Source organism: Gymnoscopelus microlampas, assembly GCF_963454915.1.
Source record: "Gymnoscopelus microlampas genome assembly, chromosome: 21".
NCBI classification, from domain to species: Eukaryota; Metazoa; Chordata; class Actinopteri; order Myctophiformes; family Myctophidae; genus Gymnoscopelus; species Gymnoscopelus microlampas.
In genome coordinates, this window is record NC_139958.1 from 39466052 (window position 1) to 39489807 (window position 23756).

Sequence of the window (23756 nt, forward strand, 5' to 3'; positions counted from 1 at the left end):
TGATAGAAAACTAGAAAAAGTGCTCCTCCGCCAGGTCAGGTACGTAGGTTATTGTGGGCCAGCATAGTTCGGAATTCACCAATCAGGATGGAATATGAAAAATCAAACAGATCACATGACTATAGAGATCATGTGTACCTATTTGTGTGAAACTAGGATACAATCTGAAGGAGTAATATAAAAAAAAATGTTTTACATAAGTCGGCCTCCTGGTGGCGCTATAAAAGGAAGATGTGAAAAATGCTGGGCAAAGGTTTTTCCTTGGCCTCTAGGGAGTGCACATACAAAGTTTTACACAGATCGGTGCAGTTATATGTAAAAACACAAATCGGCCTGTTATAGCGCCACCATGAGGCTGATTTGAGAAATTTCAAGTGCCATTTCTTCCTTGGCCTAGTGAGAATGTGCGTGCAAAATATCATGGCAAATGCATGCTGTGTTCATGATTTGAGGCATTTTGTTCAAAACTGAGCACTCCTGCAAACTTTGGAAGCCATTCTTAACCAATAAGGATGGGAATAGTTGCCTCTGGCCGGGACGTCTGACGTAGCGGTACAGGCACCTAGGCTGCTAATGTCTAACGCTGACAGCGTGTCGCAGGTTCAAATCCCGTTCCCGATTACCTTTACTGCGTGTCACTCCCCATCTCTCTCTCCCCATTTCCTGTCAGTCTCTCTCTCCCCATTTCCTGTCTGTCTACTGTATACTATCAAATAAAGTCAGAAAAAGCCAAAATAGAAATATATATATACTAGAGGTCTGGGCGCCCTACGGGCACACTGCCCCCTAGCCGCGCACAAGGCTCTAGTAGCCTGGCCCGCACATCGGAGGCCCAAACCTCTTGGGACCCCCGCGAAACATTGCAGACCCCTTTTCGGAGCCTCGCGAAACATTGCAAACCTCTTGGGGGCCCCACGAAACATCACAGACCCCTTGGGGGTCTCGCAAAACATCGCAGACCCCTTGGGGGTCACTGGAGACCTAGTGTGAGATTACTGGAGTACACGGACATTATCGCGACTGACTGTGTGCAAGAGTGAATTTACGAAAGCAAAGTGCAAGATGCAAACGAATTGTGTGTGTGCATTACTTGTTAGTCGGGCGAAACCTGGCAACCCTGTGGCTGCGTGGCTGCTCCGTTGCAGACAGGCAGAGGCACAGGCACGGTTTTAACTCAACAGAACAGCTTGTACACGTTCATTGCAAGAGCGGTGTGTGTTTCGACACGCAAAGCGAAAGCAACAGCGGGGGTTGAAGGGCTCGCAGATGGACACATTTCAATGGCCGCCGCTTCGTTTTCGCTTGGCTCTGGTCGGCTGCACTCGGATCTCAGGTAGACGCACACACAAGGCGAACATGCGACAGCGACGCATGCGCGGCATTCGCAAATGTAAGATAGGATAAATAGGTTGCCTATTATATACCTGAGGTACTTAGAGAACGGAGGGGTGCAATTTATTTGTTAGTATATACTGTAGGTTTGAAATCAACATACATAATGGAGGTAATCAACTTTTTTTACAACATTGTTTTATGTTAGATAATACATGTTTACATCTCTGACTGGATTACTGCTTTTAGTTTAATCTGGTAGAAAACAAAGTCTACTATTAACAAAGTTATCAGCAATAAAACAACATCCATATGCACTTACTGTTATATGATACCCACAGACAAACTGTTTTATAATTGAATTTATGTTTCTATGTCCTGCTGGTGCCTCGACCCATGATGGACTTCTTAGTGTTTCTCTCAGGTTTCAAAAGGATTATATAACACTTTGGTCCAAACAATGCCACCAAAATGCCAAAACTAGATGCTAAAATAGCAAATACCTCCACTACATCTGCATATTTGCCTGGAGAGCTGATATATGCTGGGATGAAGGCTATCCACACAGCACAGAAGATCAACATGCTGAACGTGATCAACTTCGCTTCATTGAAGTTGTCTGGAAGATTCCTTGCTAAGAATGCTAGGAGGAAGCTGAGGAGTGCCAGTAAACCAATATAACCTAGTAACACTGCAAAACCAACTGTTGACCCAACATCACACTCATAGACTATCTTATCATTGTGGTATTGTGTGTTTTTATGAGGAGTTGGTGAGGCAGAAACAAGCCAGGCTGTGCAGATTGTTGCTTGGATTAAAGTAAGAAACAGAACTGTTCCTCTCTGCTGCATGGCACCGAACCACTTCATAATGTCTGCAGCCCCAGGCTTGGAGGCTTGGAACACAGCCAACACCACCATAGTCTTTACCAGGATACACGAGACACACAGCACAAAGCTGATCCCAAATGCTGCATGCCTCAGCTGACAAGTCCAGAGCATGGGACGGCCAATGAACAGAAGTGAGCACAAGAAACATAGTTTGAGTGACAGCAAAAGTTGGAAGCTGAGTTCTGAGTTGTTGGCGCGTACCATGGGTGTGTTTCGATGATAGATGAAGATTCCCAAGACAATGGCACAGATAAGTGTGCCTATCAATGAGATGGTTATCAACGAGATACCCAGAGCCTCATGGTAGGAGAGGAACTCCACGCTCTTTGGGACACAGTTGTCACGCTGGGGATTGGACCAGAGGTCCTCTGGACAACTGGTGCACTCTGTAGAGTCTAACAAAGAGGACAAAATTAAAGGGACAGATAAGCACGGTATCAGTCTAACAATAACCTACTATACATAGCCACATAATGTAAACCTACCAGTCTCATTGCTGATCTCTCCCTCAGAACAAGCAATGCAGTCAAAGCAGCAGACAGGTTCTCCTTTCCTTCTGGCCACACGGGTTCCAGGGGAACAGCTCTCACTGCACACTGACCGAGGAGGCTACAGTGGAATGACGATGATCGATTTCAGTCTAAACTAAATTACATTCATATCATGAGCTTGACATTTGTTAAGAGAGCAGAAGTTACCTCTTTAGATTCGAAGTTCCAGAAGATTCTGTCTTCATCAAGGATGAGTTCTTCCCTTCCAGAGGCAGTTTCCTTGACCACACCTACATTTTGAACCTTTGCACTCCCATCAGGGAGCCACACCCAGTTCATGACATCAAAGATTGGTAAAGAATCACCATTCTCATTAAATGATACATGATCACCAAATGATGTGTTGAAGTTGATCTTTTCCAGGTAGTGTACAAGCTAGAAATAGTGATGAGCGAAATTCTGAAAAGCAATTACTTAAAAAAAAAAAAAACCTTCTGTACCATACAGTAATTACACTGACAGGGACTGTTGTTGCATTAACTACACCCTGTAATTTCAACACAACATGAACCCACTCTGTAATTTGTCCCAGTCTTCTATTTCTACTCAAGTTGTTGTTCCAAGTCTATGAATGGAATATTGACATTTGGGTCAGTCACTGTCCGATTGTACCATTCATATTTTTGTCCTTTTTTGGGCCTTCACAGGGGGCATCAAAACATATTGCCAAGTGAAAAAAGAAAGAAAAACATGTGTTTTCATTTGTCTTTGAGAATCAAAGCCATAGTGTTCTGTGTACCACCATGCGAATGCCTCAACATAGTAAGTATCCCACCAAATTATCATTTTTAAGGTAGCTGCATACTACACCAGAACAACCGAAGTCATTTCAGTTCGGGAGGGCACCCTGATTTGTATTTTATTTTCTTACAACTATGTCCTCACTTATGTATACGTTATTATTCTACATTTGAATCAAACTTGAAATATCAACATGTAAACTGTGAATTAAGATTATACCTGCCATGGCTGTATAGTCTGCAAACTGGCACAGCTGTGCCCAAGGAAAGGCCCTCTTCCTGGCACACATTGCAACATGTCATGGAGGGCATGGGCCAGGGCATACACAGCATTGTACACATTATACTCTACCCTGAGGTCAGACACATCCAAAAGTGTAGTTTCTGCTGTTGCCAGGTCCTCTTGTCCAGTACACACCCTTCCACCAGCATCCACCCACTGTGACGGAAGGGGTGCAAATGTACACTGAAATGTGTGCTCCCAAAACTGCTTCACCTGAAGAAACACAACAAAGACTTATGCAAAAAATAGAATAACTTTCACATTTCAAACAGATGTCAGTTTGAGATTGCAGCTTAACATTGTGTTAACTAGAAACAAGTGCCTTTTGTGTGTTTGGAAAAATCATTCCCATGCTATTTTAAAGCACCCCTTACCTCCAGACACTCCTCCTCCCAACTGTCCCCATCACCTTTGAATGTTAACTACATTGATCATATATTTTATAGATGCAGTCAGCAATAGTTGTATGAAGGTGGCGGCCAAGGGGCTCTAGAGGCCAGCGTATTGGCCAAAACTACATATTAATGTAAGTAAAACTAATTCTGAGCATACTGAAATAAAAAAGTAGTTTGTCAAAGGGCAGACCCCATGACCAATATTTTTGCCAAGTTTGGAGCCAACTGGTGTACACAGAGAAGCAGCACAGACAAAATCCACCCTTTTGAAGTTGTAGTATAAGATTCCCAATGATCTAAAGGCCAGTCCAGACCAATGCAATGCGACGAAACAGTTGCAGGGACCGTTGCAGCGGTCTGAATTACCCTGTTTCAGGTCGGCGATGCCGTCTCATTGCGTTGCAAGTGAATCTATGCGTTCAATTGCCAGCAAACGTGTACAGCTCTCTCTGGGAACATTCACACGCAGCGATGTACATTTTCATGTACATTCCTCAATTATTAATTATTATCAGTGTTGGGCAATATTACTCAGGAGAATAATATGTTACTTATTACAAATTACTTCTTAAAAAATATATTATATTATTACTTTTGTCCCCTCCCCCCGCAAAAAAAAGAGATGTACAACACAATCTGTTTAGCCAGCTCCTTTTAGAACAGAATCCAATTTACTGGAATAATAATAAAAAGTCACTAGCCCTAACTGAATAATTGCAAGTCTATAAAACAAATTAAAATGGTCAACAGTCTCTCATCTTTTTGTGCTGCATATTCCACATTTGGAACAATAATTATTCATAGTCCAGGAACTATGAGAGGTCATTTGAATGGGTCTCAGCCAGGGAAGGTTTTAGTCCTAGGGAAATTCTATGAGTCCTGATAAAATAAAACCTTTTTCCCATTCAGACATAATGACAACATTGTCTGCCTTTCATTGTTTTCAAGGCAAAAAACAAACCATGTCACTCTCTGCCTTTCAATTAAATGCAAGGCAAAATAAATACCTTATGTCACTGCTATGTGCTAACTGCTAGCACCAAACTCTGCTGGAATTGATAGTTTTAAACTTTCTAAAGAGATCTAAAATGTTGTGCTTACGTCGACAACAAGCGTTGTCCTTATCTACTTCCTGCTTTTTTTTAACGAGGCAATGTTGCGACGCATCTACAAAGTGGAATCACGTCTAGTAGGAGTTAATTAATATGAAGTAAATTGTCTTCTCTTGCCTCTGATTAAGCGTAAGGCAAACAATAACGTCTGCAAATGGTTTATATATTCTTTACAAATGTCTTACAAGCATTTGCTAAACATGAAAGATAATTCTAGTAATTGTTTTGCGTCTGCACTCATGAAAGCCAGATAGTTTGCAACAGATAAGTAAAAAGTCTAGAATCTAGATTAACAAACTTAAAGTAAATAATGAATTGTCTTCACTTTAGATTAGGGCACATAATAACATCTACCAATGATGTATAGATCTTTTAGGAATGTTTTACAAAACATAATGTTAAACATGAACAAAAATGGGGGTATACATTCCACAAATTACCTACAAGAAAAATTGATCATGTGGAAAGAATGATCTGCAGATGTTTCATAGAATTTGTGTTAATTTAAGAGCAGTTAAAACATGCCGTTTCATATTTGAACACTGCAGGAATGTTAAACATAGCTGTCGGGTCATTTTGACCAGAGGACAACAAAAGGGTTAAACACAATACTCACTATGGTATTTCCATGGCTGTTGTCAGGATCATTGTCAGGATGTATTTTTAACAAGAAGTCCTTCAGACCTGGTATCTCTCCACGATGGACGGCAATTCCCAGGGTGCCTCCCACATATGGCATGAAGTGAGGAGTCTGTAGATTAGAATCTGTTGTCCAACCCGAATCGGATATCCATTGCAGACCTGTCACATTCTGCTTTGCCACCTGTTCATTGTATTGGACAAAACATAAGTGTGTGTGTGTGTGTGTGTGTGTGTGTGTGTGTGTGTGTGTGTGTGTGTGTGTGTGTGTGTGTGTGTGTGTGTGTGTGTGTGTACGCGCGCACACATATGAAAGGGTGTCATCATTTTAATATAACTTAAATTCAATTCAATTATAAAACTTAAATTACTTATAATCATGAATTCCTAAGTTAATGTATATCAGAACACAAACCTCCTCCATGAGCTTAAATACACGCATCCCATATGCAAATGCAATGACCACACGAGCTGTGGATTTCTTCATCACAGTGACAATCCTCTGAAGTTCAGCTGGGTCATTGTCCCAGGGCAGAACCTCAAAATATGCCAGACAACCCAAACCAGACCGCTCAAGGTCAGGTAGGAAAATTTGAGCAGCATCGTGGCCGTAGGCATCATCATCTATCAGCATTCCTACCCAGGTCCACTCGAACCGCCTCATAATCTGGAGCATAGCTCGTACCTGATTGAAAAAGAATGGAGGGATAAGTGCTTACTGTAGGTTAGAGTATTCACAGTGGTAAATCCATGATTCTCTTACATCGTGTAAATTCCACAATGAAAAGGTTTAATCTTTATCTGTTGATTCTGTCAATAGAGCAATAGAGACCTTCAGATCCACCAATAAATACACACAAGCAAATGAGACATGCCATATCAATTAAATTACATTCACTTTGGGCAGCACGATATTAAGAAAACATCCAATATGCAAAAACAAAGTTGAATATGACAATATGAATCGCGACAAGTAAACAAATACTGAAGTACACAGTTTTAATCTCTTTCTGCCTTAGCTTTGCTGTATGTACACACTGAAAAAAAGAACAACAAAGAAAAGGATTACAGTATATTTCCATTCAAACATGCTTTTTACTGAAAATGTTGTACCTGGCGACAGCTGCTTACAGTGAATATACCATCAACTTAGCAATTTTCTCACTGCTCCCCTTAAAACCTTTTCTTCAAATCCAAACAAAAACATCCGTTATGCCTGGATTGCTGAAATTGGATATGACTTTAAAATATCCTACTATAATTCTAGTAACCTCTGTCTGTAGTGGGAGTAGGTGAAGCTACCCGGTTCTCCTCAGTGGCTGGACCAATTGCTCTGATTTTGCACACAGCCATTGACCATTACCATCTGAACTTAACTGTGAAGCCCGTTTTTCAATTTGATCAAATCTCAGCTTCTTATTAGCGTTTATGTGTAAAACACTGTCGCCATGGTTACGGGGCTGCCCAGCTATGGGACGAACTGCCTCCCGGGTTGCCAGATCATGTGCGCATATCCCCCCACGGATGCGTCGACCGGGTATGGTCTAGTGTGTATAATTGTGATATTGCAATTATGATATATTTTTGGTATATTGTGCAGCCCAACACGCACTAGAGGACATTTTTGCTAAGTGTGTTGAACAAGTACTACTTAATACCAACAGATTCATTGTCTGTAGAAGTTCACCTGGAAGGCATTACTTGGGATTGTTCTAAAGAAGGACGGGAACTGACTCCGGTCACTCAGGTAGGAACTGGTGGCATAGTAACTTACCTGAAAAAGGCACAACACATCAATTTTGCAATACTACATTTTCTTTCTTTCTTCCTTTCTTTCTTTCTATTTATTTTATCATATTATTTAAATTCCCTATAAGCAGAAAATGTGAGCAGAGCAGAATGGGGAGAAATCCTACTTCACACTCACAAGGCTATTCTCACGCTAAGGTCCAATGTTCAAAGAGATGAAAGAGATTCTGTTGAAAATCGCTCACGGCTCATCAAGTAAAAAAACAAATAAGAAAAAGTCTAGAAGAAAAAAGCTGTCTTGTTAATGTACACGTTACAAACACGCAGTGGCAGCCTTTTCCATTTGGAATCCCATTTCAGAAACCAATTGTGCCGGGAACACTTATGTGTGTAGTTGTAGCTATATACAGTATATAGCAACATATTTATTTTTTAAATATATATTCCAAATTTGAAGTTCTAATAGAAAACTTCAGGTCTAAATGGGTTAACACAAACACACCACAATATAAACCCTATAGAATGCTCCTGTGCAGACTTGAGCACCATGGACAGCGACACTGTCTAAAAAAACACAGAAAATACAAACAGCGTGCCCGCACACGCACACATACAAAAAAACATACAATTTCTGAATGTAAAATGTTTTGTTTGAATTTATACAACCGGCAACATGTTTTGTGTGCAGATGCATTTTACAAGATAACACTATTGTATGATAAGTATAAAGGTTTAAGTTTACCATGTTACAATACATTCAACATTCTGATTGTGACATGAGTGCTTAACCTCACTACCCTCCCCTTTAACTTCTAAAAAAGATTGTAATCCACCCTCTCTGCTCACATGCTAAGTAAATATTATGTTCTATGTCTTTGAAGCTGTATACATACTAAATACAAGGTTGATTATATTTTTGGATTTTTAAATAACCAACATTAAACCTATAGCCTATAACATTGATGATGGTAAACTCGGGTTCTAGTAAAAAACTTACCAGGGGCACTCTGTACAAACCTAATATTCTAGAGATAGCGATAGAATGTCTTGAGGAAGAATCACCCACAATTCCCAGCACTGGAGGGGACCCAACACAGCCCTCATTCAATTGAATCTGCTCCTCTCTCCCACTGATCAATGACAATGCTGCACGGAATCCAATTCCAAGCGAGTAACAAGTATCATAGAGATTATATCCCAGAGTCACATTGGGTAGTAGGCTGGGGTTTCTGTTGATCTCATTAATGGCAAAAGCCACGGTCTGGGCCCATCTGAATGCTGCAATGTTAAAACTAAAACAAAAAAGGCCACTGTAACCTTAAATATTTACCCTTAAAAATATACAACATCAACTAATCCTATGATACCATCTATAAAAACAAGTTCCTTGTTCTCTTGCTTGCTATAGTATTTGTGATACTCACCCATAGCAAGTGGGGTCCAGTTGCTTGGAGGTGAAAGACATCTCAGGGAAGACAGAGGAGAGATGAATCTCAAACAAGCCACCCAGAACAATGTCCCCTGCCTTGTAAATTCTGTTGAGATTAAACTGTGCCTGTAACTCACAAGAAGAGGAAGGTGAGGAAGACAAAGGAGAGAATGAAGAGAACAATATCAAGGTCAAGTACAGGTATGAAAGCAGCTGTATGTCTAGAGAAGCCCTCATGACTGTCCTCCTCTGTCTAACTCCTTTCCCAAATCCTTTGTGCAGTTGTTACATTTTATACACAGTGCTCCATCCCCTTTGCCATCTTGGCTTATGCCACTACGTAATCTTTCACAACATACGTACATCAGTACTATTCCACCCTCTGTGCCACTTTATGTCACTACGTAATATTTCACAACACCCTGGGCAACCACATCTGGGCAGAGGTAGTGGTAACATACATTAGCAATCTTGTCATATATAATAATTGTGTTTCCTGCAATGCGTCATTATCTCACCTGGCAACTATTTATATACTACGTACACACACACACACACACACACACACTTAGACGAAGGAGGAGCCAGGCCCAGAGTCAACCCACAGTATATAGCTTCCTATAATATTATTATAGCCTATAGCTTCCTAGTGTCGCCAACACTTGCATTGAGAGTGCTGTCATACAAAAAACTGTGACTAGTCGAAAGTTTGCACTGCAGCTTGATGAATCAACAGATGTAAGTACATTTAGTAGATTATACCCAACCAGTGACATCATCGATGGGGAATCCAAGCTAATAACTGCAGGTTTTCTATTCCTGGAAAGTTGGCATGCTACTGTATAATGAAAGCCATTGTTCTCGTGTTAAGAAAACAAACAAAGAAAAACCTTTGAGATCTTGTTTTAAAAAAACATGATGATGTCACTGCTAGGGTAATCTCTCAAGAACAGATTCTGCTCTCCGCTTGAATCTGTCGGGGGGGGTTCGTCATATCGCGTACGCACTGGCCTACAATTGGGCGTGCCTTCAGATCAGGAAGCAGGCCGCGCTTTACCCAATCAAATGTAGTGGGTGGGATTTACGTGTGTGCCGATCCTTCCCCATTAGAAACAAACCTAAACTCATTTAACAATAGTGTCCTCGGAGCAGACAAAACCACAGAAAGATATTCACATTTTAACTTGCTCTTTCATCATAGAAACAAGTGGGCTTATAACCAAAACAATCCATGTTCTCTGGGAGAAGTGGTGTTAGTGTTCCGTGTAGAAATATTGTTTGTGGGAATGAAAACATAGTCGCACCACCGGAAGTGAAAGGCTGAAGGCAGACCAAAACCCCGGTTTCCTTGCCTCCATGTGTGCTCCATTTTGCTCCCCCCAGAGCTGTATGTAAAAAAAAATGTAAAAAACAGCAGAGGGCGCTGTTTTTCCTTTTTTTAAATTTGGCGATGGGTTCCCAGATTGCTGCTAGGGTGGTTTCTGAACTGCCCAATTCAATTAAATTTTATTAAAGTGTCAAATCACAACAAGTTGTCTCAAGACACTTATGCATAGAAGAGACCGGACACAGCCCTACTCTGAGACACAGGCCGTGTAGGGGGGGAAATGGGACCAGTATTATCATTAGCATTAGAGAGGGCTAATTAAATGAAGATAGGTTGAAAATGGGTGAAGTTGTCCTTTAAGGCTCCCACGATAACTTGTGGGAGATATAATGCTGGTTAGCTCCAGGATTATATGGAGCTAACCATTGATGGACCTGGAGGCCCTTGAAGCAAAGATAATACATTAGTCTAAGCAGGACTAATTAAGATATAAACAATGTAACTCTTAAAAACCCATCTCCCTACCCTTTACTGATTCTGGCAGTGCCAGTGTCCCCGCTCCCCCTCATAAACTGTGACACTTGCTGAACTCTGTAAAGGGGATATAGAATACCACTTGTTGAAACAAGTCACCATATTGCCAAAATGTATTACAAAAGCAATAACATTGGTTCACAAGTGTCCTTACCCAGTATTAGGCTGTATAACCCCAAGCCTCCAAGTCTTTTCCCAAACACTCAAATGCAGGCTTTGTGCCAAAAGGAAGGCCGCAAACCTGGTCACCCCTTTTAAGAACTCTTAAAGGGGTAGTACTACATATACGTAAGCTTACAAAGGTTGGGACTGGTACCATGATAATGTGGCAATGTTTCCATCTTATGCTTTTTTCCCTCTTTCTTCATAAAAAAAACACCACATCAAATCTTGTTTTTTTATTTTCTTATAGAACACAAAATGTTCAAAACTAGTGAAAAAAGACCTACAAGCTCACAATGTGTCAACCGAGGGATAATCAATGGGGAGCAGATCATTATTGAGAAATAAACCCTGACATGTGATTAGACCACGACTCGTAGCGGAGGGGTCTTCATCACCCTGAAGGGGTTTATTTCTCAATAATGGCCTGCTCCTTTGATTATCCTGCTCATTACACGGCTACTTAATAAAGAAATTAATACATTGAACTAAAAGTAACAACAAAACAAAGGATTTCATTGCTTATGGTAATGAAAGTAGTCCATTAATTTATACCAGGTGCGTCCAGTTTAATGTGGTCACATCGGAAAACAACGGGAAGATGGAAAAAGGAATCAAAATTTGGCTATTGCATTGTCTATTTTTCTCTTCAAATGTTGTCACATTCTTGAGAGCAATGTTTAGCTTTAAATGACATTGTGTGTTTGTTTACATAACTGCCAGGTTGGATGCAACAAAAATCAAGCAACGCAGATTTATATGAGCCAGGTGCTCTGAGTCTTTGATTAGACGGTCTGTTATTGAGGTCAGCAGTCATTATTAAAAAATAACAGAACCATGAATTCAGTGATTGACCAATCAGAATTAAGCATTCAACCAAACCGTGTAATAAGTTAGTGTAATGCCCTTCTCTTCAGGAAAATGTGGGTACACCGAATGGGGGAAGGGGATGTGTGGTTGCAGAGGGCAGGGACGTGCAGAGAATGTTAGAGAGGCAGGGGCCGAGGTGGAATTTCTATTCATGATTTTGAGCCCGAAAATAGCCGCAGTGCGCAACACATACTGAACCAAGTACTGTATGGCTAATCAAACCTTGACATGCTGCATGCTGCATCGGCATGGATTTCTGCACAGAGAGCACTTCGTTCAACCTGAAATGCTGCATGCAAGTTCAGGAGAGTTTGGAAAAGGCAGTTCTCTTGAAAGCTGCCTTCGAGTACGGCATGGAAAGGGGGCATTTGCATTTCTTTCACCATAGGAAATGCTGAATTCATGGTCTGGAGAGGGCACTTTTAACAGACGGGTTAATGGAAAGGGGCTTAATCCCTCTTTGATGTCTATGAGTGCACGTGCCTGGCAGAGGGGTCTCTGAATGATAGGACCAGGGGCCTCCTCACCTCAATCTGTCCCTGTGTCCCTGTATGCTCTGGGACATGCCCTGCATGACATGTTGCAATGTGTGCCATGCAGGTAGAGGGCCTTTCATTGGGCACAGCTGTGCCAGTTTGCAGATAATACTACCGTGACAGGTGTGATACTAAGTCACAGTGTTTAAGTAACCAAACACGTGTGTGTGTGTGTGTGTGTGTGTGTGTGTGTGTGTGTGTGTGTGTGTGTGTGTGTGTGTGTGTGTGTGTGTGTGTGTGTGTGTGTGTGTGTGTGTGTGTGTGTGAGTGAGAGCGTGCGTGCGTGCGTGAGTGAGAGAGTGCCGAGTGAGTGAGTACAGCTTTCATGGAAACATGATGACATAATGACAATGTCTCATTGTTTCTGACGTTGGGGTCACTTTGGGTATCTTATATGCCTATGTTTGTGTATTTGTGAAGCTGCCAGTCAGATTATGACACTCAGTTAAGGGGCTGTCATTTGGTGATTTGGGAGCAGAGCTTGGTGCAGAAACGCATCTGGTGAGATGAAGATGCCTTAGGGATCACACTTGTTTTCCCTCTATCAGAGGCCTGACTACACGTTTTCAGATATACCCAGACCATCCTTATTTTCTTTTAGAAGGGATGTCACTATGATAAAATACCAATGAAAATCACATGTATAAATATTGAATCAAACAACTTGTGGGGGCAGGGGGGGTACGTAAAATTCAGTGAGAATGACCAAGTTTTTAAAGTGAAAATCCCCTTTAATGTGAGTCATTTAATGTGAATCAGCTGTCCCTTAACTGCATAGGGTCCAGTCACAGACCCCATGCTGCTGTCATTTGGTGGTGGGGTCAGGCAACCAATTACAATTAACGTGTTAATAAGTTTATGTGAAAGATGTTTACATGATATCAATGTCTGCTTTCTGTCACACTGAGAATGTGTTGATGTCATTGCTAACTACAGTGGTCACCTGTTCATTCATGTGCGATCTTCAAACGGCCGCCTATTGGACATCAGAGTTTTTTTTTAGGTACCTTTAAAAGTTGACGCCCACAGATTCTTAGCGCCTCCCATTTAAATAATCAGAAAGTGTAGTGTGGCCGTTCAGCCACGAGGTGGCGCTTGGTATCAAAATGTACTTTAAAAAAGTAAGTACAAGTAAAAAGTAAAAGTACTCGTTATGCATTAAGTCCCGTTTCACATGTTATGTCAAAATTGAAAATAGCAGATCTACAAGCTCACGACATGTAGCTTAGTTCTGCTATTTTTGGACAGAGAAGTATTCTCTGTCCTTACATCTCCTCCTTGGAGTTATGCCAGGAATTCGGCTGTTAGCTCCGCCCACCTATAAAACATTTTGCCGAGTGCCCGCCCACAATTCAACGTCAGACATTCCACACACATAGAATGGCCATTTGAGTTGCAGACACTGAGCGAACCAGAGGTCTGAACCAGAGGTCTGTCTCACAGCTAAGGCCTAGCCCCACCCCTTTCCACACACACACACACACACACACACACACACACACACACACATCGCTGAAAGTTCTCAGTTCTCCATAGTGGCTAGTCGCGACGGCTCCCTCCTATGAGGCTATTTATGAGATCAGTGCAGCTATGCAAAATAAATAAATGGGGGTAAGGCGTGGGGTATGTGTGCATAAGGGGTCTAAACACGTTTCTCAGCCAAGGACCCCTTAGCTGACAGAGAGATGAAGCAGGGACCCCCTATACATATTGTACAACATTGTGTAGCTGATTAAACTTCTGTAAATAAATAGCTGCCTATGTATACACAGACTCACCTTTTACAGACACATACACATTATTTGTCACATAGTGCGTGACAGAGAGATGAAGCAGGGACCCCCTATACATATTGTACAACATTGTGTCAACATTGTGTAGCTGATAACACTTCTGTAAATAAATAGCTGCCTATGTATACACAGACTCACCTTCTACAGACACATACACGTTATTTGTCAACATTGTGTAGCTGATAAAACTTCTGTAAATAAATAGCTGCGTGTGTATACACAGACTCACCTTCTACAGACACATACACATTATTTTTCACATAGTGCGTCATTTATTGCAAACAAATACAATTACATACACGCTGACATCCTTCAGTATAAATGCACAATATTTGAGCGCCATCATGTTCACACATTACAACAACAATAAGGCTGTAACCCTTACTCCTAAACGCGATAGATCAACAGCTTAGCATAGAATGTGTAAATTGGGTTTAGGACAAGGAATGGGGGTATACACAGACTCACCTTCTACAGACACATACACGCTATTTGTCAACATTGTGTAGCTGATAAAACTTCTGTAAATAAATAGCTGCCTATGTATACACAGACTCACCTTCTACAGACACATACACGTCATTTTTCACATAGTGCGTCATTTATTGTAAACAAATACAATGACATACACGCTGACATCCTTCAGTATAAATGCACAATATTTGAGCGCCATCATGTTCACACATTACAACAGCAATAAGGCTGTAACCCTTACTCCTAAACGCGATAGATCAACAGCTTAGCATAGAATGTGTAAATTGGGTTTAGGACAAGGAATGTGGGCAATCAAAACAGTCATAGTACGAATGGAGTAATTTACATGGAGCAAAACATGCCAAACATATGCCAATGTCATCTAATGACTCAAACCGTCGTACAGACGCATAAGTACCCCCACACAACTGCTGTATAGCATGTAGCCATGCTATGAGCGCTGGGCTAATGTGTATATTTCAGTGCGAGCCACGCACTCTTATGAAATCATGGTCTATATTGGTTAATTTCTGCTCAATGTTGAACTGAAGTGAAGGTCTGGGGCGCAGGTCGTGGGTAATGGAGAGACAGTGGGCCACAAGATGTGGAGTGTGTAGATCACTGGGCCGATTTGCAGACTGGACGTTGAAGGTTATATACAGTTCGAGCATGGTAAATAACAGTAACCTTCGTGTGAGTGAATCACTCTGTCTATGCACAAATACAATTGCATACAAGCTGACATTCTTCAATGTAAATGCACAATTTGTGCGCGCCATCATGTTCACACTATTCAATCTGTCGCATCATACACATGGACATAGTAAATGCATCTGTATGTTTACACATTGAAATGTGAAAACATAGTGGAGCACAATAGCATAAGTGTAATGTCACCTTAAACATGTTGGCTAGATTTGTTGTTTTATAGCAATAGTATATAAATGAATTTCCTGTCATCAAACCTATGTATTCCTTTTTACGTTACTGTATGTGTTGTTTAGCACAGGACAACCACAACATTCAGGTCAGCTGTTTGTAACATCGCATCCGGGGTACTACAGCCCACGTCATTGTCAAGACAACATAGAGTGTGTGTGAATGGCCCCTGCTGGACGGGCTGCTTTCCCAGTTAGCATTACTTCATAACGTCACTATATCACACAGGTTTATAGACCTTTAGTTATGAATTGCATTGCAAACTGACGTGATTCAAAAATAAATGAAATGGCATGGTGGAAAGAAGTGATCGAATGTTTTACTTAAGTAAAAGTATTGCATGATGAGAAAGGATTCGGAGATAATAATGTGCTTCAGTAAAACTATTAGTATTTAAATGGGCTTACAGTACCCAAAGTACAAAAATGTTTGCAAATAGCAGATGTGGAGCTGGCAACGCAAACTTAAACTACGACAAACTAAGCGTTATTCTCTGCCAGCCCTTGAAATACCCGTACACACAATTAGCTTTGGTGCCATGAGGTCAGCTTGTACATGGGCAGTTTAAAACATATTTTCATAGGCTACATGTTACCACTTGAAAATGGGACATTGTGCATAATGACTACTTTTACACTTGATACTTTACGTACATTATGACGCCAATACTTTTGTACTTGTGAAACTCTAATAGGCTACATGTAGAATTCCGGACCATTTGTAACAGAATATTTTAATATTGTTAGCCTTCAGTGCTATCATGCACAGTTCTAAACAAATTCGTCTCATCGTCCGACAACAGCACAGTCAAATGCAAAAATCACACATTGCAAACAGCACAGTCAAATGCAAAAATCACACATTGCAAAAAGCACACATTTCTTTGATGATGATTTTGCTTTGGTCATTGTTGTCGGCCAACCGAGCGCGTCCTCCTCTTGGAATGGGTCGCTCCGCTCTGCTCAGCTCTTTGATGAACAGCTGGCTCTCACGCACGTCCTCCACGTTGCTTGTCCGACTCGGAACCGAAGTCCCTCTCGTCTCGTGGGGGTTGGTTTGGCAGAGATGATTACGTTTCGCCTCTCCCACGACGCTCGTCGACAAGAGACCCACGACGTCGAGCTAGCCTAGCACTCCTCACGTGAACAACACCAATCTCCGTACTTTCCTCGTCGCACGGGCTGACTGTTAAATAACTGTACCGATATCTGAGCTCAACCTAACTCAAGCTATTCCCCTCGGTCCAGGGACGAATACACGTAGATTTGGCGTAAATCACTCAAACTACAGCACAACAACTACACATAAAAACACGCAAAACCGATACTGACTTTTGGTAATTTATAACACACACACACACACACACACACACACACACACACACACACACACACACACACACACACACACACACACACACACACACACACACACACGGTTACTAAACTACTAATACTTGGTACAGTATCTGATAGCCTCAGCCAGCCCAAGAGCAACTACACACATTAGCTCTCCTTAAAGTGGGTGCTAAAGATAAGCATTGTACGGTGCTGCTGCAGTAGAAGTAGGTTATTTAACTGTAAACAGAAAACACACAAATGGAAAATACTATTAAAACTACGCAAACAACATGTATAATAAAATAACACACAAAATGACCATTTTCCATGCGCAATTGTTTACCAGCTCGCATTCAACGTGCAGTCGTTCTCATATGCTGGGATGAAATGCTCTTTCAGATGTAAACAACTTTACTGCGCATCACAAAATTCAGTCATTCTTCCCATAACATCTTGCATTTTCTTCTTCGGTGGTATAAACTATGACACGGTTATAAACTATGACACGGTATGGTTGCCAGATTCTCGAGATAGAGAAATAAGCAACCAGGTCAATGAAAACAAGGCCAAAGATGTAAGTGACTTAGGCTATATGAGCACTTTAAACCTATATGCATCGGCTTTTTGGAAATAGTCGATCTACGAGCTCACAACAAAATAATAATAACACATACAAAGCAACTAGCAATATTTGCAAGCAACTTCACAGAGAACTAGGTCGCTTATAATTACTATACATGGCAACAGTAGTTACAAACAAAACATGTGTCATGAAATAGCAGATCGACAAGCTCACAACGCGTCGCCGCCTTGTGAGCTTGTAGATCTGCTATTTTGTATTTTGATTGAATACTATACTTACAAAAGTATTTGTAGCTATGATTCGCTGCTTTCATATGACATGAAAAAAACAAAAATGAAAAAAGCCTAGATGACTTATCCGTTGTCGTGGTGGGTTAGATAGATAGATAGATAGATAGATAGATAGATAGATAGATAGATAGATAGATAGATAGATAGATAGATAGATAGATAGATAGATAGATAGATAGAACCACATCCCATCTTCACTTTTAAAACCCCACCCACACAACAGCAGTACTTCAATTCACGTCTACACAAAGTAGCTTCAATTATGTACATGTTAATGCTTAATACCTTTTCATGCCACGCACAAAGAGGTGAGACCATACCATTGACACATACATTTCTACCACGTCTTTCACGCATTCAGTCTTCCAAATCCTCACATTTTTTTTACAATAATGGCATACCCCTTTTTCAAACACACATTCCACTAAGCACGTACTATGCGCAAATTCACAACACCAATGTACCACACAAAAGGGGGGAGGGGGGCCTACACTAATATGGAGTACAAAACATCCTTCATTCATAGTTGCACCTACATCAGCATTACAATTGCTTATGTTACACCCAAAAGTAATTGCATCATATGATGTCTTTAACTGACAGCATTATTTACATCTCAATACTCATACATGACTGCATACTATAGGTAAAATGATTATGACAAATACAAGTTTGCTGCCATTAAGCATTTTCTCTTTTGTGTAGCGCAACAAAATATATCACAATACTTCAGCAAAATGTCAAACACTGCTTACTTTTACTTTGCCATGAAGTACTCATGCAAATGTTATGCTGTTTTCCAGTTTGTGTTAGTGGTTGGGGATTCACATGTCAGGGCGTTTGTGGACAACGTTGTTCCCATGCCAGAGGGACGCCTCTGTCTTGGTTTCATGGCTACACCTGGTGCAGATGCTGCTACTCTGAGACGCCAAATACACCACGCAACTGAACCTCCACTGACAACCACACGCAGATCAATTCTGCTACAGTGAACTGTTACCACATGAACCAATATTGCACGATGTAGACAAAAACAAACTCACTCCGTGAAGAACGCATGCGTAAGTGCATATGTTTGTGAGTAGCTGGGAAGCACAAATGTAAACAACTGGGGTCCTCTTTTACTGGGAGTGGCCAAACAGGAGCATCAACAAAAGTGCAAATTGGGTCCTCAGAAAAACTACAGGGTGCCTGAAGCACTCCTGCACTAAAGTAATTAGGACAACAAATGTGGATATAGGGAATTTTGTACACACACACACACACACACACACACACACACACACACACCTATATATATATATATATATATATATATATATATATATATATATATATATATATATATATATATATATATATAGATATATATATAGATATATATATAGATATATAGATATATATAGATATATGTTTTTACTTTATTGGAGTATTTTCAATTATCTGTATTTTTACTTCTACTCAACTACATCTCAGAGGCACATATTGTACTTTTACTCCACTACAATCATTAGAAAACTTTAGTTACATTACTTGTTACATTACATTATATTATAAAACATACATTTACCACTTTAGCCCTATTTTGTTCAAGTTCATAGCGCGTTGTGCAGATCTGCTATTTTCAAAACATTGTATTCATTCTATTTTGGCTATACTATGTGGCTCAGTGGCTGACCGGCTATGCAGAGTGCAGATTGCATCTTGCATTCATTCTGAAACGTGTTAATTGTCCATCACCTTAGACTCATTAGTTGTCTGTATTTCTTTCATAGTTAAATCTCGTGCAATTGACGACCATTACCGGTTCATTGAAATACATTCAATAGACTCCACGCATATTTATTTTATTTCTTTCATACAGAAATGAGTACTAACTGGTCACCACCGGTCTTTTGTACAGGAACAATGAACACAACACTAACAACACAGCCTCATTTCAATTCACAAAATTTGCACTGCATGTCCGCCTGTCTTCCACCCCTTTCACAATGAACAACAACTATTCCCCACTAACCTCACAAAATGCCATGACTTATACATGACACACGAAAAAGCACTAGCAGCTGTCAAACTCAATATCCTGCCCCATATGCACACTGTGCGACAAGCCCACGAAGAAGCACAACACTTCCTCTCAAATATAGGAGACGCACTAGATGCCACTAATGTACTTGCCAATGATGAAGCCAGAGAAGAGCCAGAACAAGAAAATCCTGCAATGGCATTCAAAGACCCTTCTACACTTTCGAATGAAAACCAAAACCCACCATCTCTAGACCAAACATTCCGACGCATTGACCTGCAGCCTGACAACGAACTTTACTCCAAAATAATGACATTCGACAAAGACCAAAGAGCTGTATTAGACAAAGCCCTTACATTTGCACGCCAATACCAAAGAGCACGCAAACACACTAACCCCTGGCCCACACCTCCACTCCTCATAGTTAATGGAGGGGCCGGCACAGGTAAAAGCACTGTGATTGATGTCGTTGCACAGATTTTAGAAAAGACATTTCGAACCAGTGGAGATGATCCAAGCCATCCCTACGTCTTAAAGTTAGCTTTTACTGGCAATGCTGCAGCCATTATCAAAGGCCAAACCATTCATTCCGCATTCAACTTGCCTTTCGGCAACACCATTACATCAATGGGGGACAAAACTCGCGACACAAGGCGAACACAACTACACAACTTACGTGTCATCATTATCGACGAAATCAGCCTAGTCAAATCCGACATGCTCTACCAAATCCATTTCAGACTTTCGCAAGAAATCTTTCAAAACAATTTGCCATTTGGCGGTGTTGCATGTATAGTTTTCGGAGACATTCTACAAATAAAACCCCCACTTGGTACTTTCATATTTGCCTCTCCAATAAATGCCAAATCCAACATGCTACATGCAATTGAACCCCTATGGACACAATTTCAAACTATAACATTAAAGACAAACCACAGACAAGGCGCTGACAAACAATATGCAGACTTACTCAATCGCATCCGCATAGGCCAACCAACCGACATGGATCTCACACTTTTGCAAACCGTGTCTTTCCCAGAAATAGCCCACATTTACCTGAAAACGCCCTTCTGATCACAGGAACAAACAAAATAGTCAATTCAGTCAATATTACTGCCTTACAGAAGCTTCCAGGCCCACTCATTGAATTAAAGGCCAAAGTCACAAGCCCCACACAAACACATTTCACTCCACCAGTTGAAACTTCAGGCATGATAAAAAAACACACCATTACCATATTGCCTACAACTCAAAATCGGCGCCCAAGTCATGCTCACATCCAACATTGACATACAAGACAACCTCAGTAATGGCAGCCTAGGACAAGTCATTGACTTCCAATACAATTCACTCAAAGAAGTACAATACATTATGGTACAATTCCATGACCCCGATTCTGGCAAACACAGAAGACAAAAACTCAACTTTGACAAACAATATCCTACATTGAATGCCACTGCCATCGCATTAGTTGCATTTGACTTCAGCCTCCACAAAAACAGCACTTACACTGCCACTGCCATCAACTTCCCCCTTAGACTTGCATGGGCAACAACTGCCCACAAGATCCAAGGCCACACTGTTACAAAACCACTGATCCTTGACTTTCACTGTTGGCTTGAGCATTCAATGCTATATGTTATGCTCTCACGCGTACAGTGCATCTCACAACTATTCATACTAGAATCACTTCCACAGAATAAAAACCTATTTAAACCATGGCCCTCTGCACATACAGAGCTTAACAGACTCGAACTAATTGACATCAGCCAACAGCAACATAGAACACCTTCCATGATCCAAATAATGTCCTTGAATGTACGCTCACTACCAGCCCACATACAACACATAAAAGCCCATTACGAGCTCATGTCTGCACAACTAATTTTGTTACAAGAAACCTGGCTCCCAACAACTCCACACTCAACACACCCTTACACACTACAACACAAACAACAACACTTCAATAACGCAGGCCGTGGAAAAGGCATCGCAACATACTTTCCACCAAACTTTGCCTTGTTAAAAGACGCTACACACAACACTTTCCAAATTACATCAATTACATCTAATGACTTAGTTGTCACAAACATCTACAGATCAACACATTTCTTACACATCTTAACCCACTTCATCCAACACCACACCAAAGCACACATTCTCATTGGAGACCTAAATTTCTGCCAAAGAGAAAATCCAACCCATCCACTCAAGCAACTCTTACAACACTACAACTTCCAACCAGCCATACTACCACCTACATCCACACACATGGACGGCAGATGCCTTGATCAAATATACATGCGCTTAACTCCACAATATACCTGCACAAACATCTCTGTACACACTTGCTACTACTCTGATCATGAACCCATTTCCATTACACTTTCAAAACAAGAATGAATCCATTACCCTCAGTTGCAAAACCCCAACCACCTTTACATTGTTGAAATATGTCATATAAAGTCACCATGTCTTACTTCTGTACTTGTCATTGCTTCGCCAAAAATATCTGTGCAACTCATACTCTACACCTACTTCAATAAGCCAACACCTGTACTGTACAATGTACCTGCCCTGCTCCTTCAATAAAAAACATCTAGCCACAACTCATCTATATGAACTCTTCTTTCTTGTCACTTTCTACCACATTTACTTCCACACCCACAGGTACACTGCAGAGTTTCAACAGACTACAGGGAGAAAAGCCCTCCTGTTTAATTTGTTTATGTGCTGCACACACTGTCTATGTTTGCTCACTGCCACTGTCCTCTACAACCGCAGCAAGAAAGGACAGGGGCCAACTTGCATGGTTTTCACAGACAGTTTGACGATCCAACAGAGTTAACATTTACATTAGTATGTGAAACTACATTCTTTTCACTTGCTAACATCATTTACATACATTCCCAACTATGTTATAACTACCAATGCCAACCACATCAATCACCTACATAGCAGCAATCACACGCTGCCCTCACAAACCCACATCCCACACACATCCAGCGACTGCCAACTCTCTGTCCACCATGACAGTATGTCATTCTTTCTTGTTAAAATAGACAACGTTTATATAAGGCTGAAGTGGTTAATGTATGTTTTGTAATAATAATCAAAACCTGCAAAGTAACAAGTAACTAAAGTTTTTAAACAATGCGCATCGCATCCGTCTGTGTGTGTGTGTGTGTGTGTGTGTGTGTGTGTGTGTGTGTGTGTGTGTGTGTGTGTGTGTGTGTGTGTGTGTGTGTGTGTGTGTGTGTGTGTCTGACTGTGCAGCATGTCCGCGCCGACAGACAGACAGACAGACAGACTCAAACTTTGATCAGTGATTTTATTATTAAACGTGCACTACGTATAGCCTACTGTTGTGTGATTATTAATTATTATTAAAGATAGAGTGTAACATCTACAAAGTAACTGCGCAAAATATGCAACATGGTGGTCTCTGTACTTTGTGCTTTTATTGCACTGAATAATCCACCATAGTGGGAAGCAAGGCTATACACGAATCCACGGAGCGCTGCCCTGCGCACAGCCATTGCTGCGGTGTCAACGCTCCGCGGACGCGACACCGCAGCAATGGCCGCCTACAGGCAGCTACAGATAGCGCGTCTGTGGATTCGTCTATATGAGTGGTGAGCAGCAAGGGACATTCCTTGGTATTTCAACAGATCTAGAGTTGGTATTGTTATGAAAGGGTAGGGTGGTCAACTTTAATCATATAATTGGGTACTTGTCCGACAGCCCATTATTCAGAGACAC

General features: G+C 41.0%; 1 protein-coding gene across 1 annotated transcript; it reads right to left on the reverse strand.

The window, feature by feature from the left end:
- Positions 1-1703: 1703 nt before the first annotated feature.
- LOC311037981 (extracellular calcium-sensing receptor-like) lies at positions 1704-15722 on the reverse strand (the record flags this gene model as incomplete). The annotated part of the gene is made up of 13 exons (XM_084047276.1): positions 1704-2617; positions 2708-2831; positions 2921-3148; positions 3866-4009; positions 6358-6627; positions 7630-7716; positions 8689-8983; positions 9116-9246; positions 14481-14483; positions 14572-14574; positions 14811-14813; positions 14902-14904; positions 15714-15722. 13 exons carry the CDS (start codon positions 15720-15722, stop codon positions 1704-1706), a joined length of 2214 nt encoding a protein of 737 aa, XP_083903402.1.
- Positions 15723-23756: the final 8034 nt, after the last annotated feature.